Here is a 21949-nt window from a genome sequence, read left to right on the forward strand (position 1 = left end):
GTGCATCGTAGAACCGGCGGTCGCTACGAACCCCAATAAATCTCCTTTACAAGTGGTGGAGCCGTGCGGGGTAACGTTCCACTCTACCATCCTGGAACTCCGTTCTCGGATGCCACCCTCTGCCATCACGGACGCCGACCAGCAGACTCTTCCATCGCCACCCGTCCCTTGCGCTGGCACCGTTCGCCAGCGGGAGCCTCCCATATTCAGCGGAACCGACGACAACGACGTTGAAGAGTGGCTGTCGTCCTACGAACGGGGGAGCGTTCACAACAAATGGAATGACTCGGACAAGCGGGCTTACGTATCATTCTACCTCGCGGGCGTGGCCAGTCTCTGGTTCAGGAATGATGAAAGGGATTGAGTACGTGGTCGGCGCTCAAGACGTCGATTACAGAAGTATTTGACCGACCCGCCGTCAGGAAACTCCGAGCCGATCAGCGTTTGCGTACGCGCGCACAGGACACGGGTGAGACATTCACCAGCTATATAGAAGACGTTCTCGATTTGTGCAGGCGCGTGAACGCTGCCATGACGGAAGCGGAAAAGGTCAAGCACGTCATGAAGGGAATCGACGATGACGCGTTCCAAATGCTTCTGGCCAAGGACCCGCGCACAGTTGGCGACGTCATCAGCTTGTGCCAGAGCTATGATGAACTGCGTAAGCAGCGAGCTCTGACAAGGCGACATCCCACACCAAATGCGGCATCACTCTGCAGCCTTACCACCGCCCAGAACAAGCCTCCCTGATAACGCAAATCAAGGATTTCATCCGCGAAGAAGTCGCACGACAGCTATCTCTGGTGTCCGTCACTCAGGAGTCTTCCACCACTTTACCGTCTCATATCCGTAACGCGATCCATGAAGAGGTTGCGGAAGCACTGCCGGTTGTTCACCAGCAGGATGTCGTGACTAGGCCAGTCACTTATGCTACGGTTGCTGCAATGGCCCCTCGCAGTGTGCCCGTGCGTCGCTTCCAGCAGCCTGTGCACCGTTCCGGGCGAAAGCACTCCGACGCTGACGCGCTATCCCGATCACCGCTTCCCCCCAAGGCCAGTCACGACTCCCCCTGCGAGCGCACATTATACTCTCTGGACGTTGACACTATCGCTGCTGCACAGCGTAATGATCCCTGAACAGCATCTCTGCTCGACCTTCTCTCGGTTACGTCGAAAGTTCCAGCGTCACGTACGCTTCGGCGCCAAGTGCCTCATTTTGCGATTCGCGACCAGCTACTATATCGACGCAACTATGCCCCAGAGGAACGCACCTGATTACTCGTCATTCCGAGAATCTTGCGATCAGAGCTCTGCTCCTCGTTCCACGTCGACCCTCAGTGTGGCCATGCGGGAGTCTTCAAGACCTACGAAAGACTTCGGCACCGCTATTACTAGCGGGGAATGTACAATTTCGTTCGAAAGTTCGTCCGCTCTTGTCATGAGTGCCAACGCCGGAAAGCGCCACCGCACAACTCCGCCGGTGAACTCCAGCCTTTACAATGCCCATCCCGACCATTTGATCGCGTGGGCATAGATCTCTACGGGCCACTTCCGTTGACTCCTGCCGGCAACAGGTGGATAATCGTTGCGGTAGACCACTTAACCCGTTATTCGGAGACTGCTGCTCTACCAAATGCTACAGCGCAGGAGGTCGCCAATTTCCTACTTCGCTGTTTTCTCCTTCGTCATGGAGGTCCACGTCAACTTTTAAGCGATAGAGGCCGCGCCTTCTTATCTGAAGTCATCGAACAACTGCTTGCTGAATGCGCTTTTGTTCATCGTAAATGCACTGCTTATCACCCACAGACTAACGGTACCACGGAACGCTTTAATGGAACTCTTGGTGACATGCTCGCCATGTATGTCTCACCTGATCACTCTAATTGGGACCTAGTTCTTCCGTTTGTCACCTACGCCTACAACACCGCGACTCAGGCCACTACCGCATTCTCACCCTTTTACCTTCTTTACGGCCGTCATCCTTCGCACACCATCGACACCATTCTGCCCTACCGGCCAGACCCATCCGAATGCCTGCCGATCTCGGAAGCCGCCAGACAAGCAGAGGAATGTCGCCAGCTTGCCCGCCGATTCACCTCGGAAGACCAGAACCGCCAAAAAGCCGTTCACAATGCCCAGAACTCGACTCCCACTTTTCTCCCGGGCGCTCTCGTCTGGTTGTTAGTGCCACACCGTACACCTGGGCTTGCTTCAAAACTCCTTCCGAAGTACGACGGTCCATACCGCGTTCTCGAGAGAACATCACCCGTTAATTACCTGGTTGAGCCGCTAACGCCGCCGTCCGACATGCGATGTCGTAACCGCGAAGTCGTTCACGTTCAGCGTCTCAAGCCGTATCATAATTCTACCGTCCTTCCAGAAAACTAAGTCGCCAGGATGGCTCCTTTATTTCCGCGGGGCCATTGTAAGGAAGATGACGAACGTGCGCGCAGTCAGCAGCATCGGCAGCATCAAGCGCGCAGCAGTTGTTCGAGCTCGGGGACTGTGCTTGGTGCATCGTAGAACCGGCGGTCGCTACGAACCCCAATAAACCTCCATTTTATAATATATATATATATATAAAGTAAGAGATCCCTCTACCAGATAGTCTTTTTCCGAGTCAGACATATCACCATGAGTCAATTGGTCCAGTCTCTCGCTCGCTACTCCAGCAGTTATATGTAAAATACCCCAACCATCTTCATGTACAAGGACGGATCGCTAATTGTAGAACCTAATAGCTCTGCAACGGCAAACTGCATCCCGTCTCTTGGTGTGATCTGGCGTTGAGTTAGAGTTAATTTGAGCGTTTCACACACATATATTCGCCATTCTTCTTCATCTTTTCTTTCTCTGTCTGTCTCTCTCTCTCTCTCTCCATTTTTATTGTTCTTTCTGTTCACCGAATTGCCGGCTCCTGCCGCAATAAAGGCTTTGGGATAATACAACTTGCGCATATTATAAAAGCTCTGTAAAGGCGTTTATAGGGAACGTTCTATGCGGATGCACCCCGTCCCGCTTCGTTCTCCTTATTCTGCCTAATTCAGTCTGCGGAAAGGGCTTCGATATTCGTGTACAGGCGTAAATGAATTGTAATATTGCAAACGCACACCGTGGAAGGAGACTTGGTGTAAGTTAGTGTACTTGACATTTTTATCGACCATCACTTCCGTATCATTACAATGTGCAGAGAGTGAAGGAGTACGACAATAACACGAACTTTATATTTTTCTACAAGAGCATACGTATTAGCCGTTGGTGTCAAAACATTCCCGATTTTCCTTTTCCATTCCTTACTTCGTCTTAGTGAATTCGGCGTATTCAGGTATCGCATTTAAGGTAAAGCCATGACTCCGTTTTCTGTCCTCACGTAGTTCCATTAGTTCCATTTGTTCCCTTAACTGCGGAAGTCGGTAATACAAATGTAATGCCATATTCGACGTGGTATACACCTATACATTGCTGACCACGTAACGTCTATTTATTTGATTTCGTGGCTCCCGGTCGTCAACCTTTTCTTTGACATAGCTCTTCTGTGCGTCGAGGAAGTCCAACACTCGCCCCCTCAACCGTAGATTCTACGCGACAGGCACGTACCGCAGAAAGATTGAACCCGATGAGCTTTCGTCCGGTATGCCTCTTTTTCGTCGAGGGCCAACAGGCCATGTCGACACATGGCTGCGTAAAACGGCCTCGAGGGAGACATTGACCGCAGAACGGTAATGCCACGAAACCTAGTACGGCACTAGGAAGCAATATTTCGTATGGGCGTTCTCTTCCAGTGTTTCTTCAATTATTCAAATATTCGGCCCTGATGACGCCTATAAAGCCTTTGGCAGGAAGTTGGCTCGAGGACCGGCCATAAAACGCTCCTTCTTCTATAACTAAAAAAATACAAGAAAAAGAAAACTGCATGTCAGCACACCACAGCAACCAATAGTGCACGAGTGAGACATGGGCGCAACAAACAAGAAACACATAAGTGGAAGCACAATTCAAGGCAAGAGCGTGTCATCGATCGCATATATAGGCTTAAACGGCCTCGTTATGGCGACGCAACGCTTGGTTTTTCCGTCGCGAAGCTACTGGCGTCAAATTCCGCTGTCCACTACTTCCGCTTCGACGTGCCTTTTGAGAAGCGGTTGGATGACCCCCCCCCCCCCCTTCCCCTTCCCCCGCTTCGGTTTTGTTCCTTTCTGTTCAATGGCGGGGCTCAGTGCACCGCGAAGTTCCAGCCTTCCAGCGCAGCAGGAACGTTCATTAATAGCAATTACCGGGGGCGCAGCTGGTCACGCATTCTCAAGCAGCCATGCACGGTAATATAGGAACGCCTCCCATACTCTTTGCTTTCACTGGCCTTCTTTGACATGCCATAGGGCTGCAGCGCGTGCGTATGCGCAGCGCTGTCGCCGACGGGCCGGCTGCCCGCCCATTGTCATCCGTCAGGCTTGCCCTGATCGAGTGGAAACCTTAATACCGAAGTATGGTTAATGAAACTCCTTCTCACTCACTGAGCACTTCGTGACGTTCAACGTTAGCAATGGGAACTGAACGTCACCTCACTATTCACGCCTATAATGACTGCGGCTTGGAACGATTGCGGCAACGGCGCTCCCCTTCCCTTCATCGGCTCATATCATTCCGCTGCAGTAATTGAGAGTTATAGGAGTCCGTAAACCAAATCGATAACGGTTTTATTACGCACCCACTGGAACACAACATTTGTGTCTACCATAGGTTGAGGAGGGCAGTAAGTATCGCTCTCTTGCTGTGCATAGACCGATTTCACAACGTGTAATCGGTGTCGGTGTAATCATGACAGTAGTCCTCGCAGTTTTCCGGCTGTACTTAGGGTTGAACGCGACATTTAAGGGAATGCCGAGGACAATGCCGTTGGAGAAAGTTTAAGGGGAAGTGTGGTGGATGGTCTCTTAAACCCAACACCTGCTGAATATCATATCTCGGTTTTTTGACGTCGAAAGCCATGCAGACTTATCATGATGCAAACACAGCATGCTTCATACCACAGTTGCCCTTCAACCCAGTAAGGATTACTACAACCAGCATTCTTTGCGACAGTGGGGGTGTAGTTGAATTGGTAATGAAACAGGTCTAGGGCACCTGAAACTGTAAGATGGAGGAACATTTCTGTGTTAACAATTAAAACGTCTCCTCTGTGAGCGTTGAAGCCGACGCGTTCGGTTAGTTGTTCTTAGTTGTTATTGGGCGCAGTCCTATAAGGCTTACGTATTTCATGTTCCATCTGTGGACGCTCGTGTCCAAATCTGCGTACCTTATTTCAGGTAGCATGCATACGTTACTCTTCGCTATGATCTTTTTCTTGAGTCAAATGAGTGCATCATGCATATTTGGAGACTCACCGCTTTTTTCGTTGAGAGGAGCCTGATGGCATTACTTAGTGGCTTTCTGCAGGTGTACATAACTCCCTCACTCACTTTATACAGGGTGCTCTAAATTAAGCCTAATGCTTTTCCTAAAGTTTGGCATGGGGAGGCACACAAAGACCACCTGTGCAAATAAGTTATGCGGCTAGGGGGGCAGAAAGTGAGATTATAATTATCACTGTCAGGCAGCCCAATTAAATAAAATTGAATAATGAAGTTTTTGTTGGCTGCAGTAAGTGAGTATGTTTGTACTGAAGTTAGAGGCAGTCGTGTTTCTACACAGTATCAGTTGGAAGAATCCTTCTAGCGTGCCTGTGCTCCGAGATATCCGACTCGAAATTTTAATTGTAGTTCGCATGAATACGCATGCAAGAGAGCTAGGACTGGAGCAAGGCTCCTCCCTGATCTGATGCGGCTGTTGCTGCGGCGTTTAGTCTGACAACGGGGCCGAGGCAATGGCAAAGCTGGTAACTGTCCCCCTTCCCCTCTCTGCTGGCGAAATAAAAAATCGAAGAACCCGGAACCGCTGTCGTAACATGCGACCGCGCAACCTGAACGATGGTGGCAGCTGCCATACCGAGATAACGGTGCGAGCGGAGAAGCCGGAGGGCAGTGCGCGTGCGTAATGGTGACTAGACGAGCGGGCATGGTCCTTGCTCGGGCTACGCAAATAAAGTGTCTGCTGATTTCAAAGTGTTGTAAGTTTAATTGAAATCAAAAGCAACAACTGCAAGGCACACTGCGCTTTCATATCTTGATTTCGCCCACAGAGAGGAGAAGGGGAACAGTTATCATCTTTGCCTACGCGTCCACCCCGTTGCCAGACTAAACGCCACACGCAACAGCCGCGTCACGCGAGGGAGGAGTTTTGAGCCGATCCTCACTCTCTTACATGCGTAATCATGCGAACGACAATTAAAAATTGGAGTCTGGTATCTCGGAGCACAGACACGCTTGAAGAATTCTTACAACGGATAATGTGTAGAAAGACGACTGCTTCTAACTTTTCAATACAAATACACCCAGTTACGGCATTCAACAAAAGCTAATTATTCAAATTTAATTAGTGAGGCTGCTAATAGTGATAATTATCATCTCACTTTGGGTCCCCCTGGCCATATAACTTATTTACACAGGTGGCCCTCGCGTGCCTCCCAGTGCCTAACTTTAGGAAAACCATAAAGCTTAATTTTGAAAACGTGGTATATCAGTGAAATATATAATGAACAAATCAGTAAATTCGTAACTATATCACTCGATGGAAAAATAAGTTGAGCAATTTACCCAGCAAATTAAGATGCAGAAGGAGGCTCCCTTAGAGTCTTGTGCTCCAAGACCTCCTCTTGTATCTTGATTTATGCATTACCCTTAATAACTTCATAAAACGTGGCGCTGAATTAGCCAATCAGCGACAGATGGGCAGTACGTGAGCAGGTTTATATAGCAACTTTCAATATAATTTTCACTAGCAGCTTAGTGGCAGCACTATTTCACGAATCCTCTTGTCTGAAGCCTCTTCTGTGTCATGTGGGCCTCATCGATATGCCATCGCGCAATATTTACTCGCGGTCGTTATACTTAGTTTTCGCACTGATTCATGCCCTCTTATGTGCCCCGGGTGTGCAATTTGTCTAACCACACAAAAAATAAAGAAAGAGAAAAACTGAATGCGGATAAAAAAACCAAGAAGTGCGCATCCACATTTACGAAGGTAACGCCTGTCATACGATGACTACGCGCTTGATCGATCCACATTGACGTGCCGCAAGAATCATAAAGGCTTCACCAGGCATGTAGTATCTTCGTCTTGCTAGCACAACTTCAACACGTGGATCTGGAGTGGTGATTGACGTCCAAGAGCACGTACGGTGGGTGGTATCGTGTGCAAGAGACACCTGAACTTATCTTGGGAGGTCCTTCCAATGTTAGTTTTACGCGAAGAATTTTTCTAACCATAGGCCTTGTACAAAACACAAGGTCCCGGGAACATGGCCTCGTACGTCTGCAACGTACGAAACTACGAAAGCGCTACTGCGCTTGGTGAGATCTAACACCCGATATGACCGGTTGTGATTGACTTAACGGTGAGCGCTTGCGCATGTGCGGGCATACTGTGAACTTTTCTTTGCTCCTTCTTCTCATGTTTCAGTCCCTCTTACCTCCCTCCCCAGCGAAGGGAAGCCAACCGAGCTCAGCCTGGTTGTCCTCCCTGCGCTTTTTTATCATTCCTTCCTCTTTATACGGACACAGACTATGTTCTTCTGCACCAATGTCAGACTCTCGTCGCATTATGAATTACCCTCACTGCCACGCACGTGTTTCTAAGGATTGCTCTCGTGTTTTTTGCAGGCGTGCCAGAACCGACGGTCACGTGGTGGCGAAACAGCACAAAGCAGCTTCACCACACGGTCGACAGCTCGTCGCCCGGGGTCACCCGGTCGACAATGGAGCTGGCGCAACTGCACCGGCACGATCTCAACGTTTCGTTTGTGTGCAAGGCGTCCAATCACAACGAAACCTACGTGGTCACGAGCAGCGTCACGATCGACCTATACCGTGAGCGCAGCCGCACATTTCTAAAGCGATGCTTTTAGAGCGAAGCTCTCAGGCACCCATTCCTACGGCGAGTGTCGGTGTCGGCAGTGTAACAGCGAACGAACACAGCGAAAGATGAAATAACAAAAGCGGAGCGAGAGAGGAAAGCCGCGAACGGAGCAGACCAACGAGAGCGGCCCCTTCGGTTACGTACGCGCGGGAAACTGGTGTCATGCGAACCCACCCGGCCGCTCGATCTGCTCTCGTATCTGGTCTTAGCAGGACCGCTCGTTTCGTATACTATCGTGTACTTGCGTCCGCTCTCGCTCGTGCTTCTTTGGTCTGCTTGGTTTGGTCTCGTTCGCACTTGTTCCTATTGCCATGTTTTGCGATTGTTTTAGAGCGCAGCTTAAGGCGCGTTCACAGTGACACATTCGGCGTCTGGGCATTGCTGAACCCAGTTCAGTGCTGGCGACATTCGCCGAAATAGCCCTTTCCACACCGATCGGTCCTGCGGTAGCTGCCACCGGATTACCTCACCGCGAATCAATTGGAGCGCAAGTTAGAAATTCGAAAGACGCCGGCCAAGTACGACGCGCTCGTCATGTTGCAGCCTTCAAAATCCGTCGCGACATCGGAAATGCTCATCGAATTGATGTGTGCAACCATCCCGTCCTTTTCGACAAGCGTCACGTGAAGCACAAGGAAAGCGTGTTAAAGGATGATTTGTGGAACAAGATCGGTCACGAGCAGCCGCTGGTGTTGTCTCTTCAGTGAATACTTCTTCTGCGCGTCATGCGTCGCCAGAAATGTGCTTGGCCGTCGTCCTATAGCAGTACTGCCTCTTCTCCCCTTGTTTTATCACCGTCGTCGCAAACAGTAATGAAGAGGCTGAAAAAAAAAAGACACGCGAACTCTACGCGATCAGAGAAAACTGCGCAGTTTGGAGCCGCAGGAACACCCGTAATATCCCGCACTTGCTTGGAGGTTAGCGATTTACACGACAGACGGCGCTGTATCGCGTTCCACCGACGCGGTGGGCAAGCAGTGTGAACGACGCGAATTTCGGCTGCGGGAAAATTCTGTTCGCCGTAGACGCCGGATACCCCAGCGTGAACGTTCCTTTAAGCGCCCGTTCCTGCGGCGAGCGTCGGCGTCGGCGTTGACTGCGTCGGCGGCGTAACCAAGCGAACGAGCACGTCACGGATTGAATGGACAAGCGGAGAGGAGGGTGCGGCGACGATAGCTACCAGATGGCGCAAGAGCAGCGCGCGTCGTCTGGTAGATTTGTCCGAGGTAGATTTGACTCGCGCCTGCGCGTCACCCATGCGCTGGCTGTCGCGATCTCCAGATTAGCAAGGCAGTCGCGACAAACTCGGCTCCATTTGCGGCGTGCAACACGACACAGATTGATCGCGCAAGCCAATATATTGTTACGTCCAAACGCGTCAAAGGGACGCGGGGATCAAGAAGAGAGGGGAAGAGGAGAACGAAGACTGTGCAGCGGCCATTCCTGTTCTTCGTAGCCTGCCATTCCTGCTCTCGCACGCCTAAATAAACCCCTTTTCCCCGTGCTTGTAACAAATTGGTGGACGGTGCGGGGTACACCTCGTAACCACGGAGCCTACGCTGCTACAACTTCGCCGAAGCCGTCGACTTGCCGGACTTCCGCCACCCTCCCCTGCCATGCCTGAATACGCCTGCCAGATTCCCGAAGGATCTGACGCGGCTTCAAGGCCAACACCTGGTGTTCCGTGGCAATACTACCGGGTGCCACTCACTTTCGGAGGAAAAGCCGGAGAAGATGTCGACGAGTGGCTCACGAACTACCGCAGGGTGAGCCGGTCTAACGGTTGGAACTCGACCGCACAATTGTCCAATGTTGTGTTTTCCCTCACCGACACAGCGCTCGTCTGGTATGAGAATCACGAAGACACGCTCACTTCATGGGAGCTTTTCGTCGAGGAGCTCAGAGCGTGTTTCGGAGACTCTAGCGCAAAAAAGAAACGCGCTGAACAGACGCTTTCGCAAAGAGCTCAGATTCCCGGCGAGACCTGTACGACTTATATTGAAGAAGTGCTGAAACTGTGTAAGATAGTCAACTCTCAAATGTCTGAAGATGACAAAGTTGGACATTTGTTGAAAGGAATAGCCGAAGACGTCTACAATTTTTTGATCGGCAAGGACAGCTTGGATTCCGTGTCTGACGTCATTCGCCACTGCAGGACCTTTGAGACGCTGAAGATGCGACGGATAATACCGAAGTTTGGTCGCCTGGCTAATGTCACGACGGTGGCAAGTGTAGACCCGAGCTCGTGTGTTGACCTTCCATCCACTATACGGCAGATCGTTCGCGAAGAGTTGCTCCATCAGGAAGAGATGTACCGTTGCACACCCGGCATCACTGGCGCATACTCACCACACGAGATTAGAAACACGGCCGTTTCGACATCATGGCAACCCACGGTGAACTCAGCGACCATCGAGTATAGGTCTACCCCACAAACGAGAGGGACCATGAGCTATCAAGGTCATGACTACGACCAACGCCCACGCCGCACGCACGCCTCCCAACGGCCGATGCCTAGCCATGATGAATGTCACCCACCTACTGTCTATGCAGTCGACAGCAACATGCGCGACTACATGGAAGAACATCGCAATTTGAGGCATCTGCCGGTGTGTTTCCAATGCGGTGTCGCGGGCCACATAGCGAGGTTTTGCAATCGTCGCCCAACAACGTGGAATGGTCGATCCGGATCTTCAACAAGGCCCACACCTCCTACGAGGACAACTCAACAGCCGTACACCACCTCTTGGTCAGCTGGCGTCCCTTCTGGCAACGATTACTGGCAGAGAAGCTTCCGGAGCCGCTCGCCGGCATCTGACAGGAGTTTGACGCCACCACCGACTTCTCGTGCACCGCGTTTACGTCAATCTCCATCGCCAGTGCGCCGCTCCGCCTCGCCTTCACAACCGGAAAACTAGCTAGCGCGGCCGATGGGGGTGAGGTCGCTCGACACGTGCTATCGACAGAAATGCCCCCTGCAGTTGCTATGATTAAGAACAAAGTGCATGTGCTTGTTGATGGTGTTCCTACAATGGCTTTAGTGGATACCGGAGCAACTGTATCCGTAATGAGTCTCAGTTTTAAAGGTCGGTTGGGGCGTAAAGTTGTATTTCGGTGGGACCAGGCTGCAACGTTTTGTGGAGTGAGCGGCGAGTCGTTGCGCCCTGTTTGTGTGTGCACTGCTGACGTATCCTTGGCTGGTGGAGTTTTCGCGACGGAGTTTGTAGTTATTCCCCGATCGACACACGAAGTGATTTTGGGCATCGACTTTTTGCGACAGTGTGGTGCGACCGTCGATTGTCGCACGGGGGAAGTTTGCGTCGATGGCCATGTTTCGTCCGGGCTCTTAGAGGAGACTTGCAGTCAAGGTGAACTTTGTGTATCTGCAGATACTGTTGTGCCTGCGTCCACCTCTGTGTGCGTGCCGGTTGTGTGTCGCGGTGAAGTTCCAGACAGTTTCGATGCCTCTGTAGAGCCAATGCATCTAAATTGTATGAAAAAAAACATTTTTGTCCCTCATTGTGTGGTATCCATCGGCAACGGGCGTGCTGGCTTGTGGACGGCCAACTGCTCGGCAGAACCCGTCCTGCTTCCAGACGGCTTGAAACTCGCCTACTTTACAGAATACACGTCTTCGTCCGTTGCCGTACTAACAGATCCGCCGTGTGAACCTGCTGACCTTCGCCACGTCTCCGACAAAAAGCTTCTGTCTATGATAAACAAGTCACTCAGCACAAGGGAGCGCCATACCTTGGTGGATACGCTTTCTAAGCATCTGTCAGTGTTTGACTTTGCGCAGCCGGACAAAGCGTTCTCGATTCCCGAGTCACGAACACGCCATACTATCGATACAGGATCTGCGCGCCCGATCAGGCAAAAGCCTTATCGCGTGTCGCCTAACGAGCGGAAGATAATCGGGGAACAAGTGAGTGACATGATGAAAAATGGAATAATACAAGAGTCCTCGAGTCCTTGGGCAGCTCCGGTCATACTTGTCAGAAAGAAAGACGGTAACTGGAGATTCTGCGTCGATTATCGAAGATTAAACGCCGTGACTAAGAAAGATGTCTACCCCCTGCCCCGGATTGATGATGCAATTGATTGCCTGCATTCGGCCTCTTATTTTTCTTCAGTGGACCTGCGCTCAGGATATTGGCAAATCCCGATACACCCGGCAGCCAAGGAGAAAACAGCCTTCATAACCCCGGATGGATTATTCGAATTCAATGTGATGCCATTTGGGTTGTGCAACGCTCCAGCAACCTTTGAAAGGTTCATGGACACCATTCTGCGTGGGTTAAAGTGGAACATCTGTATGTGCTATCTTGACGACGTTGTAATATTCGGGCGCACATTCAATGAGCACAATACGCGCCTGGATATTGTCCTCGACTGCATCAAAAACGCTGGCCTGGTTCTGAACTCCAAGAAATGTAACTTTGGTGACCGTCAAACCCTTGTGCTGGGTCATCTTGTTGACAAAGACGGTATCCGGCCTGATCCCCTCAAGACGGCAGCTGTCGAGGCATTCAGTGCACCGCAGTCAATGAAGCAACTTCGTAGTTTTCTGGGTCTTTGCTCTTACTTTCGCCGATTTATTCCTGGTTTTGCTGACGTCGCTTATCCTCTGACAAATCTGCTACATAAAGACGCACGGTTTGAGTGGACACCCGAGTGCGATTCTGCATTTCGTCAGCTGAAGTTCCTGTTAACCTCCCGACCTATCCTTCGCCACTTCAATCCTACTGCGCCGACAGAAATCCACACAGATGCTAGTGGCGTTGGTCTGGGTGCCGTATTGGTACAACGCTATGACGACCGTCAGCACGTGATTGCTTATGCAAGCCGCTCATTAAGCAAACCTGAACGGAATTACACGGTGACAGAGCAAGAATGCCTCGCTGTAATCTTTGCGGTTCAGCGATTTCGCTCGTACTTGTACGGACGCCCATTCCAAGTCGTCACAGACCACCATTCCCTGTGCTGGCTCGTGAACCTTCGCGACCCTTGTGGTCGCCTTGCGCGCTGGGCTTTAAGGTTGCAGGAATATAACTTCACTGTTTCCTACAAGAGTGGCCGAAAACACGCTGACGCAGACTGCCTTTCCCGTATGCCGCTTGCCACGACGGACTGCGACGCAGACGATTTTGATCATCTCGTCGCTTCTGTGACACCCGCTTTTCCAGATATCGATGCGTTCAAAGCAGAACAACGGACAGACACCAAATTGGAGCCACTCTTCACTTCTGCCCATTCAAGTGCAACAAGCAGCTACTGTCTACGTGACGGGCTCCTGTACAAAAGGAACTACTCAAGCACGGGTGCACGCTTCCTTCTAGTGGTGCCGGAGCGTCTCCGGCCAGCAATCCTTCAGGCTATGCACGATGACCCTACCTCCGGTCACTTAGGCACTGTGCGCACACTTTATCGCATTCAAGAACGCTTTTACTGGCCCCGGATGCGACATTCGGTTGAGTTTTATGTCGCCAGCTGCATACAGTGCCAACGTCGGAAACGCCCAACCACTGCCCCATCTGGTCTCCTTCAACCTGTGCAGCCTTCCAGCTCACCCTTTCGGCAAGTTGGAATTGATCTGCTAGGCCCTTTTCCAAAGTCATCTAAGGGGAACCGCTGGATAATTGTCTGCGCCGACTATTTCACACGCTATTGCGAGACGGCGGCTATACCATCAGCAACTGCCATCGAAGTGTCGCTTTTCTTACTTCACGCTATTGTTCTACGACATGGACCACCTGGTGTTATCATAAGTGACCGGGGACGTCAATTCACGGCGGATATCGTGGAAGAGCTTGTGCGTTTATGTAACTCGCACCTCCGGCACTCGACGCCATATCATCCGCAAACGAACGGCCTCACTGAGCGCACTAATCGAACAATCACCAATATGCTTTCCATGTATGTTGCGTCCGATCACAAGAATTGGGATGAAGTTCTACCGTTTATTACTTACGCCTACAACACCGCCAAGCACGAGACAACCGGCTACAGCCCCTTCTTCCTTCTATATGCTCGGCCGCCCCGGTATACGCTCGACACTGTCCTCCCTTTTTACCACCACGACAATCCTACGGTCGCCGATACGCTATGCCTCGCTGAAGAGGCTCGGCGACTTGCGCATCTTCGGACTTTGGCATCACAAGAAAACTCCAAAGCCCGCTACGACGCACGACATCGGCCTGTTACATATCACCCTGGTGATCTCGTTTGGCTTTGGACTCCCACAAGGAAGCGCGGTTTGTGTCAAAAGCTGCTCGCAAACTACGATGGACCGTATGTTGTCATCGACAAAGTCAGCGAAGTGAACTATACTCTCGCGCGCCTCACGAACACTGGTAGACGTTCTGCTAGGACACAAGTCGCGCATGTCGCACGGTTGAAATCATGCACGCCACGACAAGCTAGTTGACTCGCCCAGGGGGCTTTGTCTGCGAGGGGAGGTATGTTACGTCCAAACGCGTCAAAGGGACGCGGGGATCAAGAAGAGAGGGGAAGAGGAGAACGAAGACTGTGCAGCGGCCATTCCTGTTCTTCGTAGCCTGCCATTCCTGCTCTCGCACGCATAAATAAACCCCTTTTCCCCGTGCTTGTAACAATATCCCGAAATGAGAACACGTGTACAGCTGCGCTCGAATTTCGCAGTAGTGAGTATCGTAATCCTCGGTGAATTTTTTTCTATTTCTCTGAATAACTTGCAGAAATTTTAAGCGACTGCGTGCTAAGAAATATTTATCAAGGAGCACCTACCAGGCACAGTATCGTTGAGATGCAGCACTGATTTTTCTTCAGAAATGTAATCAGTTTCCCGAGATTTCTGAAGCTGCAATTAAGTGGCATAACTGAAGTATAGCAAAATGCAGCCAGAAGAGCTCCAAATAATAGAGTTACATGCTCTTAATACTTATAACGATTCCCTGCCATGTGTCCACCTGTACGCCTTCCCAGAAGACAATATATTTATAACGATCATTATTTATGCGTTGATATGACCGCAATACTTGCCTTGGCTCGGGAGCGCTACCAGCAAAGTTTGAAATGAAGAATAAATGACACGGGTGTTCTGCTTTATCCGTTCGGACTGTATGCAATAAAGAAACTGTTGATGATCACATAGCCACATGAATCATTAAGCGCGTTCCATAACTAAGCCTCTGCAATAGTTCCCTCAACAAATTTGCTGTGGGCAGACGCGTGTGGCAAGAGCGATTTCTTGGCACGCGTTTAGTACCGCCGGCTACAAATCCAAAAACAGTATCAAACCATCCTATAGGAAACTCATACGTTACTTTTAGTGGACGAAGCATTCTTCAAACAGTGCAATGTTTTAGGAATGGACGAGTCGAAGGAGGCGGTACGACAGTGCAGAAGAACCAAGTAATCACTAACAAGCTGGTGGTTTAGCATTTCAAAATAAGTCTCGTCTGTCTCTCGAGGGGTTAGTATACCTGTTCATGCGTTACCTGTAATCTACGTTGGTTTCCTGAATTGCGAAGTGCTTACTCATTAAAGCGCTGGCTGCGTTTATGTAACTTAGACGGAAATGTCTTCAGCTAATTGGGCTGTCAAGTGGCCCAAGCTTTTCGCTTCGTTTATGATTACTTGGCTCTTCAGCGCTGTGCAATACACTGTAATGGTTATACTTGGTTTTACTGCGAACAGTTCTTCTTTAGTGACGATCCGCCGTGCCCGAATCATTCGGCTACCTTCGGTGCGTTTTGCCGACGTTCGTATGTACCACCTCATCTCTTGCAAAAACTTGAGCTCTCCGCCTCTATTTAGAGAACGTTGATTATCGTGCGCAAGCGTAATAGCTGGTCTGTGTGCTCTCGAGAGACACAGGAGCCGACTATGTGTATATTGTGCATGTATTACGTCCTGATTTATTGTTCCTTTACGCAGAACAGACATGCCATCACTAGCAACACTGTGAGAGTCGAAATGTCCTCGTATGTAAGCCGGTTATCGCGGACTTCATTTGTACGCAACGGAAGCAGCGTAGTAACGGTGGCGGAAAAGCTTCCTGTATTCATTTTTCGTTTTCCTTTTTCGCCTCATGCCGATTGCGAACGAGGATTAAGGACTGTGGGGATGGTGATTCGTCTTCAGCCCGATGAACCAACGAACAAAGCAAGCCCACTCTCTAGTAAAACTAAAAATAAATTATCCCGTCGTAGAAGTGGTTCGAAGATTTAGTTTCTACGGACTTTTACGGCGAGTCGAATTTCACCTCTCTACGTAGATGAAAAATTTAAAGCATCCACATTCTTTTTCGGGGCCTGCGGTCAGATTTGGTGTTCCATTAAAAGTCACGTGAAACGAAATGAGCGATTTGAGACATGAAGTTAGCTAAGCCGTAAATAAATGACCTGCATGTGGGGAAATTTACGTTAATTATTTGCTTTTTGAAACACTTTTCTTGTTACTTACCTGATCAATAACTAAAAAAGAAAACGATAATATGCCAAGAAGGCTGAGTGAATAGGAAGTAACCGCAAAAGTAAAGGCTTGTTTGTCCGATATTTCCCTTGACGTATTCACATTTACCGCCGTCACTTCATTTCAGGGATGGAATAGTATAAGTGAAGCATTTACTAGCAGCTCTCACACATGCATTACTATGACTTCCTGTGTTTATGAGAATGACAAAAAGATGTTCTATATTGTTCAAATAACAGCGCGCTGTTGACGCAATATTCGCCCAAGGCACATCGATGCTGTTGACGCACGTGTTCCTTCCGCAACGCGACTTTCGTTTCTTCCCGGAAGCGATATTAGCAACGTCAAGAAAAACTTTCGCACCAGCGAAGAGTCATATGGGCAACGGTGCTACCTCAGCATACATAAAAATATATATAGCAAACTCGCACGAGAGTACGCGGCAGCTGAAGTGATTTCTGACGTGCGCCACTCCTGTTGTGTCGGCGACGCTCATCCATATCGCGCCTCTTCCCCAGAGGGCTACGTGCGACAGCTGCAAGCGCGATGTGACAGTGGAGCTTTAGTTATTTGCAGGGAGTGGTCCCCAGTTCCCCTTCTTGTCTGTCGGCGTGCCTTTTATTCGTGGATGTGTCTGTCCCTTTCCTCCCACGGCCGAGCGTAATTTAAGCCGCACTGCAATCATCTCGGCGGTCGCCCACCCCTTGTGACGCAGTCGAAAGCACGAGGGAAGATAAAGAGGGGTAATCGAGAAAAAGGGCTTGTGGGAACAGGGCTTCCCATTAGACGGTACACGAAAGTTATATAAAAAAAAGACATCCGTAAAACCAAAAAAATGCGAGTAAGAGAGTCGGAAGGTGTTGGCTGACACGAGAGAAGAGGAAGGGCGGGGCAAGTACCATTCGATACGTGCAGGCGGGACATACGAATGCGAGCCAAGCCCAAAATTGCTGCTGCCAACGGCCATTACGTACACCGACGTGTATATGCAAAAGGCGACCGCAATCGGAGCTCTCCGACTCGTATTACCTGAGTGGGAATGCCGGCAACGGGGGAATAGCCCCGTCCACATCGTATACGAGGAGCCAACACACCCTTGCTATTCACGGCGAATGGTGCGTGCAGCCCTTGCATGCGTGCAGGTCACTAAACACGCAGCCTTGTTTCTCGTGCCTTATGACGCTGTTTTCTTTTACGTGTTTTACTTTCTTTATTTGAGTTTTATTATAATTTATTATAATTGAGATTGCAACGGCTAAGATCAAGAGTTTGAGAAGCTCGGCGTAGGCACGATTCCGTTTGCGTGCGAATGATTGATTCATGTTTAAAGCTATGGTGGCAGAACATCAGTGCCTTTCTGTTGATGACTGTCCCTATACGACGCATAAGAATATGTTTGCGTGAGGCTAGTGTACGTCGTATTTTGGAAATAAGAACGCAGCTTCCGATTTTTGTTGGGGGCTGTGCATATCTTTTAACGGTTCCCATCCACACGCATTCAAAGGCGTCACTTGCCTGTTTCGTTCGTCTGGTTTCTTCGTTCTCATGCATGTTCGTGTCATCCAAGGGTGCGGTGTCCCAGTGTCAGAACCACCCGCGTGTGCGCACATCGACGTCCTCGAGACTAGCAATTATGTGCGCACATCTGGCATCGCTCAGAGACCATATGCCTGCAGACATTCGTGTGGAACGACATCGCACAGCATGGAATCTCAACCGTAACCCTTGGTGGAGGCTCTACATGGGTACTGCCGGAGGGTACCTTGGCTTGTTTACGTAACACCACAAGCACAACAAATCAGAGCTCTCCTTTTGCATTAGGGGAGTGGTTGCGAAAGGAGAATCAGGAGGTGGCGAAGAGAATAGACTTTTAGTTTGAATTAGCCAGCTATTAACTCATTACACATTATTATAGACGGAGGCTCTGTTCGGTGACTGGGTGACGCATGAGGCGTCACTTTTCACAGTAAGCCATTTATTGAAGCAGCGGGAAAATCTTGAGGACAGCACACTATATCAATAATAATGGAGAGCTTCGCTTCACTAATCAGCTACCTTGTCCTTTTGTTAGGTCTATCTCAGCAGTGGAACACGCAAACTGTGACTTCGGGATAGCTGCAGCGCTATTTAAGACAGCATATCTAAATCAGTGCATCTGCACATCAACCAGTTGCCATGTTATTTTCGAGTGCGACGCATGGTTCTTTTGTTACAGTGGAAGCTGTTATAGGCTCATTCCAACAGCCGTTTCCATTGGCAATGTTGCCCGCTACCGCCACCGCAGCCGCCGCTATACCGTCACCGCGTAATGAAAAGAAATGCCCAGTTCCCGCCGGGATCGAATCTGGGTCCGCTGCGCGGCAGTCAGTCGCTCTACCATTGAGCCATGCCAGCGCGCTTGCTAGCTTGCAGCGGAAACGTGCCCTATATATATAAACGCGTCTTAGCGAGCGAGGAGACGCGCGATGTGACATGAGCGTCGCGCAGCGTCACTTTGCATTGCAGTTGCTTATTATAACACCAAGCAGAACGCTATGTAGCGGTTGCATAGGTAGCGGTACAAGGTAAATATAGAAGGCTTGAGGGAGAAAAGGAAGATTATGGAGAGGAATACGTATTTATAGAATGAAACACAGGTATAGCATACCTTATTAAATCGAGCAGGCCAGGTGACTGTTTGTCATCGTCCCGTTTCAAAGGGAATGCCAATAAATGATCATCATCTGCAGCAGCCTCGTCTCGTGCGACGAGTCAAGCAATGTGACATGTACGATGCGTAGTCTCGATACCTGTGTTCACTTCTGGGTGCACTTTATGGCGCTTCTTGGCAAGGTACGAACCGCTGGTGAAGAAGCAAGATGTAGAGGTACGCGCGCGGCTGCAACCTGGCACGTTGGGCTCAGCGGACCGCTGTGCAGAGAGCAGCACCAGCCGCAGCTCGCCGTCGACCTCGGGGGCACAGTTCAGATCGTTCTCGTGAAAGTTACGCGCAGAGACTTCGCCGAAAAGACCCCCCGTAGTGCGTGCTGCCGAAAATGAAGCTCCTTTAGAGCCGCTCCTCAAGCTTACGCTGTGACTGTGCCACGTGTGCCTCGCAGGCCTGTGACTTTTCTTTCTTTTGTCCAACCCGGTTTACTGGGACGAGCACTGCACCTAAATTCATATCCCTATAGGCGACTCCTGTCTTTTCTGTCGACGCGAATACCATTTCTCTGAATTGCGGATGCGAACAATAGAAGTCAGCCGGAGAAATTAAACGGCTGCAGCTGGTAAGATAATTACAAATGCAGCTCTGACCGGGTTCCCTGTTTTTATCACAGGGTTTACTCTAACAGAAAGCTATGACCTTACACATTTGGGCGTTATGTGCAGCTGCCTCGAGTTCACCCGTTTGCATGACTTTGACTTAATAGAAAGGGTCATTGTGCGGCACGCTCGCATACGCAATAGAGCCGGCCTTTGTACGTCATCTGTCGTGGAAGTAAAGAAATGTAGCAGTTGGACATCGCGCGAATTTAGCATTGTTTTTTCTACATCACTGCGTGGCCTGCCCCTAACACTGACCAATGCTTCAAATAATTAGCACGTTCAGGACGCAATGACTGTGAATTATCTCGAAAAAAATTCATAATGGACGATTTTTTAATGAGAGGTTTCCTAAGGCACATGAATTTTCCCTTTCCCACGTACACTCGCGATGCGTAAAGGCTTAGTCTTTTACACACAGCTTGTTTATAGTCATCGGTCTTTAGAGGCGCGAGTTCAGCAGCAGGTCTGGCCGGGGGACTTGCCCGGGACCCTGCACGTTGATTACTTTTCTTTCCTAATCCATGCCTTCGCGGAGAAAGCCCACTCAGAGTTCTTCTACCCGCTGCTTCCTCCTACCACTCCTATTACAACCATGTCCCCTGAAGCCCACAAATTTACCCAAAGTTTCCTTTAAGATAGCTCCTTCAATTTAAAAAGCCTGTGTGCTGCAGTCTCGAGGTAGTGTTCCTCTATATTCAGTGCTTACACAAAGCTCCCTTATTATTCAGGCAAGTCTACCCTTTTGTCGTACGCAGGCGTGCAGGCGAGACGACAGAATTTCAAAATCCGCTGGTTAAACAGGACGAAAATTACGCGCAAGGGAGCTTTCGTCTACAGGAACAGGCGTACTTCCCGCCGTAATACCACACCATATTATTGAGATATCGAGGATGAAAGTAAACGACGAAAAGGTTTTGTAGTGGCTGATGTTGTGAGCTAAAAACAAAAGCGAATCCCATCGGCTTTGTGAATGAGTTCAGGCGAAGTTTTCATGGGTGCTCGCGAGGAACTCTATGCTGACCATTTTTATAACAAACAAAGAGAAAGGGAGGGAGACAGAAAGAAGTGATAGGGGAAAGATAGGGCTGAGCCAGGTTGGTTACCCTGCGCTGGGAAAGGGCTAGAGGTGACTTAAAGGTGAGAAGTTCGCACCTTCAACAACACGAATGAAGCGTTCATTATTTTTTCATTTCGTCGCAAGCAGTCATACAACCCGATGAACGCCTCAGCTCTTTTGTTGCTTCGTACACTGCAGTCTCACGAGGCCATGGTCCCAGGATCTTTTCCTCTGCAGAAGACATGTCATCTAAGTGCACTAAAGTTGTACGTAGGGCAAGCCTCTTCCTATATTTGACAGTCACATAGGCGGTGTTTCATGATTTCGTTATGCCAGATGTGTTGCAATCTGTACTATCCTTCATTTCAATTAGGAAGGAGTAGGCGGTCGTACAAGAAACGCTTATTCGCAGGCGGCATGTTAACGTTGTTTTCCGTCGAGTGAAACCGGGTAGAAGTTGTGACTTCACATATGGATCATGGCATATAGGCCCCAGGAGGTAGACCGTTGAGGTACCCCGCAGCATTCGTTCTGCACAACGGAATCTAAGTGCTTTTCACAGGCTACATGTGCCTCACGGCCGCTTTGTGGGCCCTTCGGATGCATTTTGACCGGGAAACGCTTCGCTCACCATAAACTACCGGGTGCTCGAACGTGCGGATCCCACGCATGACGACAAAGTAATGACCACATTGCAATGATGGCAAATGGCAATATTATGCGGTTTCCCTGGTAGTTCATGCTTCTTGTGTTCTGTCGATTCTTTTATTCCTGTCTCTTGTTTGATTTGAGCTCCATAGCACACGTTTCAGCTCAGACTTTCTAGAATTTGGTTTTTTGCTAAATCCTAAGCACAAGAAGTGGCAACTTCACGCTTGTTGGGTCACACTAGCTGTTGAGGCGTTCGTGTGACTCCATTGAAATTATATTTATGGATAAACGAAGGGCGTCAGAAAAGCTTTGCTGCATTCAGAAAAAGGACAATGAGAGAGAGAGAAAAATGAGAAGCAAGAGAGAAAAGCTGTGAACTTCTCCATTATCTATAACGCTCTGTAAACACCCTTTCAGCCTTATTGAAATCTCTTGTTCATAACACACTCTTTCAATTTCATTTCATGTG

The 21949-nt window shown here is 49.7% G+C and overlaps 1 protein-coding gene across 1 annotated transcript in view; it reads left to right on the plus strand.

The window, feature by feature from the left end:
- The window catches only part of LOC126542630 (neural cell adhesion molecule 1-like), a 165698-nt gene that overhangs the window by 118226 nt on the left and 25523 nt on the right, over positions 1-21949 (plus strand). The window contains exon 4 of the mRNA XM_055077214.2: positions 7754-7960. Coding sequence (XP_054933189.1) covers positions 7754-7960 — 207 coding nt within the window. The remainder of the gene's footprint in view (positions 1-7753; positions 7961-21949) is intronic.

The sequence above is a fragment of the Dermacentor andersoni genome, chromosome 2 (genome assembly GCF_023375885.2).
Source record: "Dermacentor andersoni chromosome 2, qqDerAnde1_hic_scaffold, whole genome shotgun sequence".
Taxonomy (NCBI): domain Eukaryota; kingdom Metazoa; phylum Arthropoda; class Arachnida; order Ixodida; family Ixodidae; genus Dermacentor; species Dermacentor andersoni.